At 37.9% G+C, this 15,524-nt stretch overlaps 1 protein-coding gene across 13 annotated transcripts in view; it reads right to left on the bottom strand.

Moving 5' to 3' along the window:
• LOC136837493 (uncharacterized) overlaps window positions 1–15,524 on the bottom strand; it is a 1,465,013-nt gene that overhangs the window by 46,511 nt on the left and 1,402,978 nt on the right. For all 13 annotated transcript variants that reach the window (XM_067102285.1, XM_067102289.1, XM_067102292.1 and 10 more), the window contains one exon: window positions 7,503–7,683. In XM_067102285.1, coding sequence (XP_066958386.1) covers window positions 7,503–7,683 — 181 coding nt within the window. The remainder of the gene's footprint in view (window positions 1–7,502; window positions 7,684–15,524) is intronic.

Raw genomic sequence — 15,524 nt, 5'->3', positions numbered from 1 at the left:
TCTGTAAACATTAGCCACTCTACCATTTGTAATCCTACAGACTTGTACCGGAATCTGTTATTACTCTGACTACTCTCAACTCACTTTTAAACAAAAACATCTAAATAACCAAGACGAAACAACACAACCATCTCTCGAACTTACTTCTGCACCAAACTAGTCACTCTTAAGCCTACTTTTTTTCAACACAACCTTCATTTCCATGAAAAAACTTTTAACTGGTCCTAACTAATTGCCCTCAACAACATACCTCCTCACCTCCATTACTTATGTAATTCGTTATTCCGAGGTTCATATTCGCCACATACAGCATCGCCGGTTTACTCTTGAAGTTCTCAAAAAACCATTTCATACCTAACAAATCTTCAAATAAAACGTTCCCTCCCATGTAATACTAAGTACCGCGAAGTCCATGCAATACTTTCTGTTACTTTCCCTCGTCTCTCCTCTTATAAAAAGTAACAATTATTCATCTTGCCCAATCTTTCGAAAGCTTTCCCTCATTCAAATAAAAATAGTACATATTCACATTAACGATTCATTTCATTACCCCAACTTGAGAGAGAGAGAGAGAGAGAGAGGGATAAATAAATCTAGCTTTTATTTTCATAACTTGAGAGACAGATACGCCTCTCTCTCTCTCTCTCTCTCTCTCTCTCTCTCTCTCTCTCTCTCTCTCTCTCTCTATATATATATATATATATATATATATATATACATAAAAATTAATCGCATATATCTATTTCTTACAAGTTACGAGAATACAGCCCGTCTGTCTCTCTCAGTCACACAGTGTATATGTGCATGTATGTATGTATGTATGTATGTATGTATGTATGTATGTATGTATGTATGTATGTATGTATGTATGTATGTATATGTATAAATATATATATCTCATTTAACAACCAATCTTAAGTAAAACTGACGGGAGAAAAACATGAGAGATAGATATCTAGGTTTGTACATTACTGACAAAAATGGTTAGGGGAGTATCTAAAGTTACAAGATGCGAAGCAACTTACCCTCCTTATGGACAAACAATAAAGATCATTTAGAAACAGGTAACTGCATCTCTTTCGTTATTCGTCGACGTTTACACAGAGCGCCTTTTACCAGCGTGTTGTACAGTACACTACACACAAAGTAAACTGTATACGTACAATCAAGCACTAATGTCCTTGGTCTTCCAACTATCATCAGTTCCAACATAATTTCTCAAAGACCTCCAAGTGAACTGCTCCATTTAACTTAATGTAACAAGAGACGTTTCATTCAACTTAACGACGACAACAGAAAAATTATTTTCCATTACAGTGACACAAGACATGATTAATTTCGCTTTACGTTTAACCCGGGGAACCTCATTACAGCGCGCGTCATCTCCGTGTTGCAAACTGCGGGGCCATTTTATATTTGCCTTGTCACACAATAACACTATATTCTCACTGCAAGGACTTTTCCGAGGAGGGGGAGGGGTCTTCCGAACTGGCGGCGTGAACACCGGAAGAAGCAGACGGAGGGCAAATTATAAAGAAAGATATGGCGAGAACTATTTCAAATATTTTTTATTTCTTTTAAAGAAGAAACCAAAACGTCTTCAGTCCAAATAGCCTAGATCAGCACTTGAAAAGAGAGAGAGAGAGAGAGAGAGAGAGAGAGAGAGAGAGAGAGAGAGAGAGAGAGAGAGAATAACAATGAAAAAAGGCCGTAGACCTTAACGATACCTTAACTAGAATCATTCACGAGTAAGCCTTGGTGAATATTTTTGGAAAGATCGTCCCTACCACACAAAGTGTGCCTACTAGCAAAATATCATTCCTTTTGGACTTATCGGATCCTAACACACAACCTACGTACACTTCGTCCCACCTTCCTCGAAGCGAATCACGTAAACTTTGAAAAAATGTGAGCAAAAAGATAATTCACCAACTCACTAGTACTAGAACAATGTCGATTCTACTTTTCTTCTTAACGATTGGTTTCCATTAAACACAAACCTACGAAGAATCAACTCCCTTGATTTTCATTTTGAATTAATAATGTTTTCATTAGGTTTCCTTCAATGCTATGAATTGTATTGTTGTATACCATGGGTCTTTATTATCTTTCATGATGACGCGATTCAAGAAGTTAGAGAACATTAGGTTCAATACTATAGGGTAAGAAAAAGGCACGTGAATGGAATGGGGAACTGCTGACGTTTGCAGAAAATGCATTACTGAGTAGGACATACAGAAGAAAAACAGTATAAACTGGTGAACATTTTTGCGAAAGAAGGCTGAAATTAAAGATGAGCAAGGGATAGGTAAATGGAAACCAGGAAGACGGCTGACTGACAGAATTACTGGTTTATCCATCTGGTACCAAAACATCAAAGGCTATCAACGCTGAAAGAATATATTTCCTAAAATTCTAAGTACGCATGGAGATACACACATACGCGCATTTCCATACATTCGTTAAAATTATTTTTAAAGCTCATATATAAAAAAACATTCATATTGCTAACACAAACTTATAAATATATTTATTCATAAAAGAAATAAAAACTTTTGTAAACTTACCGAATTAAAATACTATTCCTCTGTTTAAAAAAGATAGAATCAGAATCTTCTGTAAAGCTAAGATTACCACTAAATTTAAAAACAGCTTCCCCTTCCCTGGAGTGTGAAGAGGTATTTTCATGCAGTACTCGGAGAGAGAGCGAGCGCGACCAGGAAGAAGGAGCAATGCATGTTAAAAAAGATGGTGAAAGGACGGTGCTGGTTATTTCGTAAAGGTATTACTGGGTAAATATGAAGGATGATGGTAGGACAAAAGAAGAGGTGGTCCAAGAATAAGTTAAGGAAGGAAGAAAACAGAATGTGTGCAAAAGGTCAGAAGGAGAACTGGAGTGGCTATGGAAACTAAAAGTGGGTACTGCTGAGCCAGGTCTCCTTTATGGGATAAAAATGTGTATGTAGAATACGAATGGAAAGATTACGGCTGAGGCGGTTGAAATAAATATGTGTAGTATCTGTGGAGTGAGAATTGGAACGGTGAGAAATATGGAGATACATATTACTGGCAAAAAGATTAGTGTAGTTTTCTGAGATGGTTTTACTTGCTGAAATCGTTATGCGTAATGTCTACTGTTTATTTTTTTTTTTACCTCTCTTCGCTTATCTTCATTTACAAAAGGTTTGTTATTATTTTTCTACGTGATGACTTATGTTTACGGTTACCAGGGCATTAGATTTATCAGCTTTCATCTTGCGTATTTTTTAGTATCTTTCAATTCTTTTGTGCCTACCGCATTCTTCCAGTTTTCAATGGTTAGGTCATTGTTAATTCATAGAGTCTGAGTTCTCAGAGAGAGAGAGAGAGAAAGAGAGAGAGAGAGAGAGAGAGAGAGAGAGAGAGATAAGAGAGATTCATTTGTATAAAAACCAGCTATAATTAAGCTGTAAATCATCTTGCATCACCAATGTTACATCCTTTAAAATAGGAAAGGAGTTAGAGAGAGAGAGAGAGAGAGAGAGAGAGAGAGAGAGAGAGAGAGAGAGAGAGAGAGAGAATTTCCGTTGTTTATATTGTACAGAAGTGGACTACGATGCTTAGTAAACAAGACTGTTATTTCCTTCTCGTACTCAGAGGGATATTATGCACAGCGAAAAACATTCACAAAGCTGTTTGCTTATATATGCAAGGAAATCTCGAGAAATTTAATTCATACTATTAAATAATTACTGAAGAAGAAACAGCTCTAACAAGCAAATAAAAGCTCACCGCATTGCCAAAAACCTTCCGACTCGCACGCAGTTCTCTTATGCCCTTTTTGACGGTGAAGGCATTCCATTCCCAGCGGAAAATTCCTCTTAACGCACTTTCCCAACGTTATGAATAAAAGGCTGTTGATAATAAAGGAAAAAAGCATAATGGTCGATCAACTCTTAATAACGAAAAGCGGGCGTTGTAGATCCCAAAAATGAGATTATAGTCCAGACCTCTGGGGCATTTCTTGGTTTGTTTCTTACGCCAAAACGGCGAAATTGCACACCTGGGCGTAATACACAGCTGCATAACACCTTCTGGGAATGAATGAAAGCAAAATGTTCGCTTTCCATTGGCAACATTATTCTCTTAAAGAGTTATTCTATTGCTTCTTGAGAGGATTTTCTTTTATGCCTCTCCTCCATTTTGTGGTTCGTTACACAAATGTATTTATGCGTTGCTAGATATTTTTTTCACTTTTAATATGCCGTTTTACTTAATAATGGGTGGCTCCTGTGAAAATAAATACAACAGTCTATTCACCAAGTTATCATTGTGCATTCTCTTCACGTTACAAAACCAGCTTAGTACTACACTCTCATCCCTCTTTTCCTCACTTCATATCTCTACCGTTCTCACTTTTCCAGTCATTCCAATTCAACACACACAACGAAATCGTTTCATTTCAACGGTTTCTATCTCTTTCCTTCAATATACACTTCCATTCTATAAAGGTGAATTAACTCAGCAACCCCTAAAAATATTCCAACTAATCCTTCCATATACACTTAGTTCCTCGTTGGCATGGTCGGTACCGTTCTCGGCTAGCAATCTGCAGGGCCCGAGTTCGAATATCCGCCCGGCCAATGAAGACTCAGAGGGATTTATTTCTGGTGATAGAAATTCATTTCTCGCTATAATGTGGTTTGGATTCCACAATAAGCTGTAGGTCCTGTTGCTAGGTAACCAACTGGTTCTTAGTAACGTAAAATAAGTCTAATCTTTCGGGCCAGCCCTAGGAGAGCTGTTAATCAGCTCAGTGGTCTGGTTAAAACTAAGGTATACTTTTCATTTCTAAACCTTTTACAAAGACCGTGACTGGCTGCTTCTCTCGCCCTACCTTGATCCATTACATATGTCTCAAAATACCCATAGAAATGAATTGCTTACATTCTTTCTCCAAATATCCTTACATTTACTGCTCCTACCCTAACAATCTTATCCTTGTTCATAATCACCTTCATCTTTCTCTTCTCAAAAGGACTTTCATATTATTTCGTTGTTATCTCCTGTATCTCTTTATTATCGAAGCTTACACTCTAACCTCAACCAACATCAGCCACCCCCAACTTCATTCTCCACCCTCTTCATATCCGCGCATTTGCACCTACATTATCTCCCTTTAATTGGACTTCTCACATAGCTCCATCTACATATTATATAGTAAATATTCTCCTATTCACATATTCCAAAATTTTGTGATAAACACTTTTAGTCACTTGCAGCAACATATCTACAACATATCCTCAACACCCTCCACATTGCATCTATTAGTTCTATTACAAGCTGCTTTTATCTATCCTTAGGTTATCGGTTTTACTTTCTCCAACAAAAACCTACTATACATCGCCCAAACTATATTAAAAAATACTGTTACTTGTCCCTCACGCAAGACGAACTGATCGTCTCAAGCAAATTTGTCTTTGGAACCTTCAACTTATCCAGATATACCTTATACACCGTGGCAGCCACTTAATGACGCTATCACCACCTTACCAGGCATCTCAGACTGTAATCTCTTCAACTCCTAATGCCTTTCCCTTTCTTAATTTTTCAACTGCCATCCTTACATCCTACCTAAAGAGTACCTTCCCTAAGCACCTTTAAATTTACACCAAACCTTTCCCCCTCATGCATCATTCATGTCTGCCTGTCTCCTACTCTTCATATTCAACGAGTCTTCAAAGACACTAGACTACACTCTTTTCAGACTGTATCTCCTCATTCCCTTCAATTATAAAAAGATCCATTTGCTCACTAACCTTCCTATTTGAAATTAATTCCATCCTTACCATTACAACATTACTATTACTCTTTCTACTCTACAGTTTTTTTTTTTTTATTTACCCATGTCTTAAAATACCACCCATCTTCTTTACTCAACTTTGTCTTTGACTACCCTGTATACTTCAAAGTATACAGTATATTCCATACTTCTAAATGATTGTCTCCTTTTTCCTCCAACTGCCTTAAGGCAAGTCTCATTTTACCTTGACTAAGACTCTCATATCATCATCCCACAAACTGTCTTATTTTTGTTTTACTTATACTCAGAAAATCTTCTCACTGCCTCTGTGACCACAACTAAGAATTTTAATTACTATTAAGCTTCTCTCACAACACAACCTTTCTCCCTGAGCCATTTGTCAACCATCCTTTCCTTATAACGTGCTCTCATCTCTCTCTTACCAAATTCACTTGTTTTAATTATATCCACATTTCATGTTGATTTCTTCCTCTCTCTCTCTCTCTCAATAAAAAAAAATTACACTCTCACTCTCACTCAAAAAAAAAAAAAAAAATTAAACACACACACACACACACACATACACATATATATATATATATATATATATATATATATATATATATATATATGTATGATCGTTTTTGGAAACCATATATTATCATCATTATTACAAGCCATATTGCAACCATAGCTGGAAAAGTAGAATACTCCTATACCACGGGGCTCAATACGGAAAGGGAAGTGAGTAGTAAATAGCAAACCATGAAAGGGAAATAACAAAGAAGATAAAAAAAGATGAAATAACAATAGATAACTAATAAAAAATAAACTGTGAAATGCGATTCACGTCAATGTCCTGCAAAAAGCTTTTGCGTCAACAACTCCTCCTGTACTGAGTCAACGACTCAGTACAGGATTAGGAAGAGCATTCCACAGTTTGGTCATAATAGGAATGAAACTGATACAAATCTCTGTGGTGCTGAACCTCACAGAACAATGTTAGAATTAACTGCATATCTAGTGCTACGTGGATAACGGTAAAATCTGAGATCAACCAGTCCTCTTTCCACAAAACTATCTCCATTTTCATTCAATTCTCCTTGACCGTATACATTTACTTCAGCATTATTTTTTCCATATCACACTCAAATTTACCACCAATCTATTCAGTGTCCCCGGCACAAGCACAAACCCTATCCTTGTCCTGAATCTCTCAAACATCTGAAAGAAAATTGTTCCTTTCCCTTCAAAGTCCAGAACTTTCTGCATTTTCACGTTGGTTTCTCTATGTACTTAGTTATAACAAATAGATTTCTAGCCCTTCATAAGTATATTGCAGTATTATATATAATTTTTCATTTCGTACCATCTCCGTGTACATTCAAAACCCCCACACTAGCTATTTTGTTTCTCTTTTGACCTTTAGTATCATGATGACACTACAAGGTGCTGCAAATCTTATGTCTCTGACCATTCTGTGACTTCCTCACCAAACAAAATGGAAAGAATGTTTTCATTTCCCAGCAGCCTACAGGAGTAAGAAGTGTCACTGTCGTTAGCCTCACAGAATAGGCCTATCGGCCCACAACTTTCTTACTGTACATCATTGGCTTACTATTTGTTGATTTGGGGCATACGATTCACATAACCCCAAAGTGGATAAGACGAAAACTTGAAAACCAAACATCGCAAACATTATTAACATTAAAAGACTCACCTGGGACGACTACTCGAGACATTGTGAATGAGCTTCCTCTTCTGCCCATCGTACACCTGGTACACCTGCAACCGGTACGTATGGGGCATCGACGTGGAGGATTCACTTGGCTGACAGTTCACCGTCACCACCTCACGACCGGAGTCCTGCCTGGTACAGTTTCTGGGGGCAGCGGGGGCCGCTGGGGAAAGAAAGCACAGTCATTGTAACCATTTTGTTTTTTTATCGTGAAGCAATTAAAGGAAGGACATGAATAAATAAACCAATCAAATTCTCCAGACCTCAGTGAAAACAACCTTGAAAAGTGACAGCAACGTCCTGGCAACCATGAAGCCAGTCTTTATTTGCGTCACAATTAATGAGTCAAATCAAATAAATTAAGCTTGAGTAAATGACCAACGGATCTAGAAATAATTTTCTCCCACTTCATAAACTCCCAATTTTCACAGCTTTGCTGGATATTTGTCAGTCTTCAAAGAGCTTCTATTTAGCAGTATGAATTAGAAATATTAATGTTAGGACATACTGGTCTCGTCAGATATCTTTAACTGATATACACACATTTTTAAGCAATATTTACTAGCATATCGGTACAGACTAATGTTTATATTATGCGTGGAAAATTTGCACATACTCGTGTAAGCCGATTTACATATTTCTTCATCAATCAGCAAGGATAATTGCTTACCCTAAAAGGGGGTTGGCTTCAGATAAAAAGAAAACAGATGTCACAGGTACAGACGCTCACAGCCACCAACTATATCAGTACAAGAGACACTAATTCTTTAACTTCTCGACTGAAATTTAAAATACAAAACCACGCTTAGAAGATGAAAGTCAAAATTTTTCTCACTTCTACGACGACAAAAATGAGAATTTTGTTCAGCCTACTTGCAAAATTTATCAATCGAATATTTTTCGTCGGTCCCTTATGATTAACAATCTTTGTAATAAAAAAACCATCATTAATTCTCCCAATACATTCCTAGCCTATAGAAAAAACAATCATAAAAAAAGGAGGATGGATATCCAAGCTAATAAAGATAGAGCCAACAACATCAGCCGCAGAAGCAGCAATAGTAGGCTCGTTTCCATCACCTACCACCGTTGTCAACTGACAACACCTCATCAGCTTCGTAAGTGGTCTATGGACCCTGGCCTTAGGAGTTCTTTTTATAAGGAGCAAGTAAGGTTCATTGCCGCCTATCGACCAATGGAATTTCCGACTCTAAGGATGTCATCATTATCTTTTATGGACGTTGGGAGGAAAACAGGCTAGTCGGTTCTGTCACGTGATATATGGACGATTCTAACTCGGGCATTCCCAGAAAAGGGAAGAAATCATAGGAATTGGAGAGAGAGAGAGAGAGAGAGAGAGAGAGAGAGAGAGAGAGAGAGAGAGAGATACATAAATGAAACTACTGATAATGACAATTACTATTAGTGGACAATAATACCAAAAACTGAACTACCATACATGAAACTTTTGAGGGGTTGTAATGATAATGTCAACTTGTTTATAATGATATAATTATAAAAAAGTTTCACGAGGCCGCGGTGACTGTCCAAGGGTTTTGGTCATCCATACAGGTAAGTGTCACTGCCCCAAAGTAGTTGCGACCCCAGATAATGTTGAATAAATGGTGTGAAAACTGCAGTCAGGCGTAGTTAAAGGAGTTGGACAGCTGGGTGAGAAGAGTACATTACAGAACGACTGCGAGGGTGTTTATGCCTGTCAAAGTGGCCATACAGTCACGTGAGTGCTATTCTCTCCCACCTATATCCCCATGGAAACCTCGCCACTCCAGATTTTGAAGCTTTAGCAGAAAAGAGAACAACCATTTCCTCTTCTCCCATGCCTCCGGCAGTACGGGGGTCCTCTAAACTGAGAAACTCGGCTCTCGAAAGTTTTTAGAATTCGAATCTCGCTACTCCTCATAACAAGGAGTTTAAGACAAGGATGAGAATGACGGCTGACGTATGCAACTAACAAGAAAAAGAAGCAAAGTTAAGTATATCTTAGTTTAACCAGACCACTGAGCTGATTAACAGCTCTCCTAGGGCTGGCCCGAAGGATTAGATTTATTTTACGTGGCTAAGAACCAACTGGTTACCTAGCAACGGGACCTACAGCTTATTGTGGAATCCGAACCACGTTATGGCGAGAAGTGAATTTCTATCACCAGAAATAAATTCCTCTAATTCTTCATTGGCCGGTCGCAGAGTCGAACGCTGGACCAACAGCGTGCTAGCCGAGAGCTCTACCCACCCCTCCAATGAAGAACTGGAAAAAGAAGACGAAGAAGAAGAAGTAAAGATGCTAATATACATGCACGACTGTAACCTGATAATCAGGAAGCCCGTCACCAGATGTCTGAGAGGAGATGTCACGTTCTTGTTTATAGTCTGCATTTCCCTGTCACTTACATGCAATGATAAAAAAAGAGTAAGGTACCGAATCATCTGCCACCTTCATTATACTGATGTAAATAAAGGGGAATTCCCAGTGTAAGATCTCCAGCTGTTATCTTCACTGATGTTCCCGCCCCCTGACCCCCAGGAACACTCGTCTAAACCTCCAAACCACAAACCAAGAAATAAGTTCACCCTGAATTGTGAGTGCTAGTTCCTTAACATATCTTTAACCCTTCATCATTCAAAGTAATTTGCAAACACATCCTTCATTATCAAAGGAAATAAGATGAATTGACTGACGTAATAATTTGGTACATTTTGGGTCTCACAGAATGCGCCTCCAAATCATATTTTGTGAATGCTGTAAACTTATGATTGCATGACAAGAAACCCTTGGGCAACAAGATCTTTCCCTCTGTGAATTGTTACATAATCTCACAACATTCTCGTCGCAGCATCCATACCTTACCCCATCGAAAATTTTTCCTTTCACATATTTCTGTCTCCCATGTTATTCATATAGTGCCTACTTCTCACCTGTATATCACTTGTACAACACCTGTCTATCAATTTAGCCTATTTATCCCAGTGACATGCCACAGTCACTGGGACCCATTCCCGAAATCCTGTGACTAATTATCATAACTCATTTCTGTAATTTAAAGCCTTGATACCTCCAATCCTTGACTTTTTTTTCTGCACAAGAAGAAGCAGGAGAGAGAGAGAGAGAGAGAGAGAGAGAGAGAGAGAGAGAGAGAGAGAGAGAGAGAGAGAGAGAGAGAGAGATCTGATGGATGGCTTCATCCACTTGGCGCGAGGACCCCCGAGAGAGAGAGAGAGAGAGAGAGAGAGAGAGAGAGAGAGAGAGAGAGAGAGAGAGAGAGAGAGAGAGATGTGATGGATGGCTTCATCCACTTGGCGCGCCTGAGAGACGCCTGAGAGAGAGAGAGAGAGAGAGAGAGAGAGAGAGAGAGAGAGAGAGAGAGAGAGAGAGAGAGAGAGAGGGGTGAAATGTTTAGTCTACCAGTAAGCCCCATCTCCAACTTCCCATCAAGACGATACTTTACACATATTTTATTCTGTTATGACTTCCCAAAACAGACATTTGTGGAAGAGGAGGGGAATCGGGAGGGTATGGGGCAGTGTCGGGGGTTTATTCCTAGATAAAGGGATTATCGATAGGACAACGATTAAGTAGGATATTGCAATTCCAATTTCATGACTTTCCAATACTATGTATCACCTTATAAGTAAAACATCATGTTGACAAATTACCCCCACTAGGCCACTATAGTCCATTTCCACGAGAGAGAGAGAGAGAGAGAGAGAGAGAGAGAGAGAGAGAGAGAGAGAGAGACTATATTCATGTAAAATACACAATGCTTTTTGGCTGACCTACACCTTTGTAAATTTGAGCTACCATTCTTTTTACACAAGCAGGACGAGCTTTGGCATAAATAAGAAAATCCATATGATATTCCCCATTCATTACTTCTTTGGACGGACTGCGGCAGGAATGGAAGCACAAATGCATGCCATCATTCATTGTCTTAGGGCCATCTATATGCATTTGCCACAAAAGCAGACGGTGCTTCGGGGAACGCATTTTGCCTGCCTTGGTACCATGATCACAAGGTGTCATTGTAGCGAGGTCTATGACCTAACAATGGATGAAAATCTTTCACAGGTTACGATTAACCATCTCATCTTCTTCTTCTTCATCTCATCTAAAACATAATTTAAGTTTAAGTCTAAGCATATACTGTATGTAACTTTTTTTTTCCTAAAAAGGATATATGCAACATTTATGTAGCATATATGGTATCACGTTACATTATCTTTTCCTAAAATGGAAACATTTATTCATATAACAATTTAATAAAAACATTTATTCATATAACAATTTTACCACGGGTGTCCTGATAGCGACACAATCCATCTGCCATGCAGGAACTGAGCCAAGGTAAATGAAAATTTTTACTAATGTGAAAACCCCAACCCCTATTTCCAACGCAACGTATCGACTGAACGCTAAAACACACGATACTTTCATCTTCGACACAAAGCACGCAACATATTCTATATTTCAGCATACTCTAAAAGCATTTCCAAGAGTTGCTATCAAATACATAATAACGGTTTAAAGCAATGCTCTCCCATCCCGCCATCTATCGATTCCCCGCCAAAACACAGATACGCGGCTCTCACCGCCAAATATTGACCATCTCCACAATCCACCAGAGCTGCTTCAAACAACGTAGAACAATAAATCATGGTTAAAGCGTATTTTATTCTTTTTCCCATCTATTTTTTTCGAAAAAGAGCAAAGAGCTTGCATATAAAAAGGGATCTTTTCTCTCCCTTCTTTCTTCGACAGCAGAGGCTTCAAAGTAGGCGGTAAGCAGCCAGCTATTTGACGAGGGGCTCACTCAAACACGTGTAACCTTGAAGAGACTATAGCAGTCTGAAAAGATGGCACGATACTGCCAAGTCTATACAGCTTCGCCAAGTGAATAGGAACGAACCCCCTTATCTCTGACATATGAAGTTTTTCTACTGTAAATTTAATGGTATATCATAAGAAAAGATACCCATAATTTTTCCATCACGCACACAACAGTCTGTGGGTACGCACCTTTAAATACACGAAGCAACCACTGATACAGATATGGCCACATGGCTGTAGACTCACAAAAACTAAATCTCAAATATATATATAAAAACTAAATATAAATATATATATATATATATATATATATATATATATATATATATATATATATATATATATATATATATATATATATATATATATATATATATATATATATATACAAGACAGTCACAAATACAGCACAAATATCGACGTACCTCATCTTACAAAATACTTCTCACTTTCTTTTCGTCCATCCTATACCTTCTCAGCGCCGAACCGTGCAGGCAACTTTATAGAATCTACCCACGTTTCCTCGGCCACTCGAAAGGAACATCTTCAAAGAAATAAGAAACAAATAGAAAAAAAGGCCGCGGCTTCCTGCACCAGACCCGTCATAATATTCCACGAAAACTTGAAAGGTGAATTCCTGCGATGAGTCTGAGGACGACGACGCGACGGTGGCGTTGGTCCTCCAGGCCATCTATATAAATCATCTGGCTTTCTCCCAGTATAAATTCAGACTCCATTGTTCTTCGCTAACGGGAGAGCTCTATCACCTTCTGTTTCTTTGGTGCATCTGTGTGTGTGTGTGTGTGTGTATGTGTGTGTGTGTGTGTATGTATATATATATATATATATATATATATATATATATATATATATATTTTTAAATAAAAATACTTAAGAGTTGGAATTTCGCTTTGAAACTCTCGAGAGTATTGCCAAATGTTAGGAGAATTTTTCTGTATGTTTAACTCACATTCCAAAATCCTTATATATACACAGTAATATATATATACATATATATATATATATATATATATATATATATATATATATATATATATATATATTTACAAATATATATAAAATTTTCTTTATGCTTAACGTACATTCCAATATATATATATATATATATATATATATATATATATATATATATATATATATATATATAAGAGTATAATCATAACTTCAGTATGAAGTTCTGAAAACCTCCCTCGCGTATAAAAGACCGTTAAGCCCTTGGAATAAGTTGAAAATAGTGTTTTGAAACTAAATAATTTAAAAAAACATTCATCATATATATTATTCTTATCTTCCTCCTGCATTGCCCTTCTTCAACAACCAGTATATACTGGTCCTGTGGATAAGGAGCTGGATGTAGTTTCAGACAATTTTGTGTTAGACGTAGAGGTTAACATTCTTCATTTTTTTTTAACTGATGCTTGTGCCAGAAATAGATGGACCGGTAAATGGGTGGATAAATCATCGAGAGAGAGAGAGAGAGAGAGAGAGAGAGAGAGAGAGAGAGAGAGAGAGAATTTACATTGTTTTTATTGTAAAGAGGTGAACTACTATGTTCAATAAACAATGCTGTTATTCCCTACGAGTACTTGTTAATGAGATACCATGCAATGGAAGATATTCCCACAGAGAGAGAGAGAGAGAGAGAGAGAGAGAGAGAGAGAGAGAGAGAGAGAGAGAGAGAGAGAGAGATGCACATCACGTAAAAGTGGCAGAAGTAAAATCCCAAAACGAGAGTAGACACAACCACGCGCGCGCACGCGAGAGAAAGAGGTAAATACACAACAATCGAAACAAAAGGAAAGACAATGAGGAACCGATAACAAAAGGATATGTGGCGCCTTTAGGTAAGAAACAAATGTGGGGGAGGATTCGAAGCATGGAAGGGGGTGGGGGGTGGGGATGGGAAGGAGCGTAGCGGAGGTTAAAGAGGCATTCCCTAAGGGAGAGAGTGAGTGGGGAGTGAAAGACTATGGTAGCTGGGGGAACATGATACAGAATGGGGTATTGTTATTTTATTAACTGAATAAAAAAAGACTTTGAATATTTATCTGGAAATGTTTTTATTCCATGCCAAGGGGCTTTCTTGAGGGGTAAACACATCAACTTCACGAAAGTGGAAATTTAAACATATACAGAAGTTCATACAAGGAAACGAGATACATTACAAAAATTACGTAATTTGTATACTCTTCTCACTTTAAATTGGAAATAAAAAAGCAAAAAAAGAGGAGTCTTAGAGCGTCGTCTGTAGCAAATCGCAAACTATCAGTACCTGTAAGGTGTCTTTACCAAGAGACTGTAAAATGGTACAGCAAGTATTGCGGTCTACTACGTAGAAAGTGCGAGTATACCTACTGATAGAACAAATGTGAGTCAAAATCCAAGACTCTTATGACTTGGTAGATATTTCTGAACATGCAGTAGCAGTACCTTCTTGTGCCAAATGCACCTATTGGACAAAATGCACTCGATTTACCAAATGTATCCAATGGAAAAAATGTACCAATTTACCAGATGTACCCAATGGACAAAATGTGCCCAATTTACCAGATCTACCTAATGGACAAAATGTATCCATGGACAAAATGTACCCAATTTACCAGAGGTATCAAATGGACAAAATGCACCCAATTTACCAGATCCACCCAATGGACAAAATGTACCCAATTTACCATATGTACCAAATGGACAACATTTACCCAATATACCCGAGTACCCATTGGATATAATCTACGCAATATACCAGTGTACCCAATGGACAAAACGTACCCTTAAAGACAAAATATAAGACAAAAATGATCTAAAGGATAAAACTTGCTCAACAGACAAACTGGCAACAATGGAAAAAAACATGCCCTTGGGAAAAAATGGACCTGATTAATAAAAGATACAGTTTGTCTATAAGGTGCCATTGGTATACTGAGGGCAATTTGTCTGTTATGTACACTGAGTACATTTAGTCTACTTGGTATGTTGCACCCATTGGGTACATTTTGTCTCGGCAGAGACCACTGTATAAAAAAAAAGGGAGACTGAGAACTTGACATACTTATTCGGAAATACCCACGATTCACAAAAACCAGTGGGCTTCGACTCATTTTGCGAAATAATTGCAGATGGCAGGGGTATGCATTTTTTTT

This window comes from Macrobrachium rosenbergii, chromosome 59 (genome assembly GCF_040412425.1).
Source record: "Macrobrachium rosenbergii isolate ZJJX-2024 chromosome 59, ASM4041242v1, whole genome shotgun sequence".
In the NCBI taxonomy this organism is placed as follows: Eukaryota; Metazoa; Arthropoda; class Malacostraca; order Decapoda; family Palaemonidae; genus Macrobrachium; species Macrobrachium rosenbergii.
Note: the sequence above shows the minus strand (reverse complement) of the source record. Positions and strands in the feature narration are given on the sequence as shown.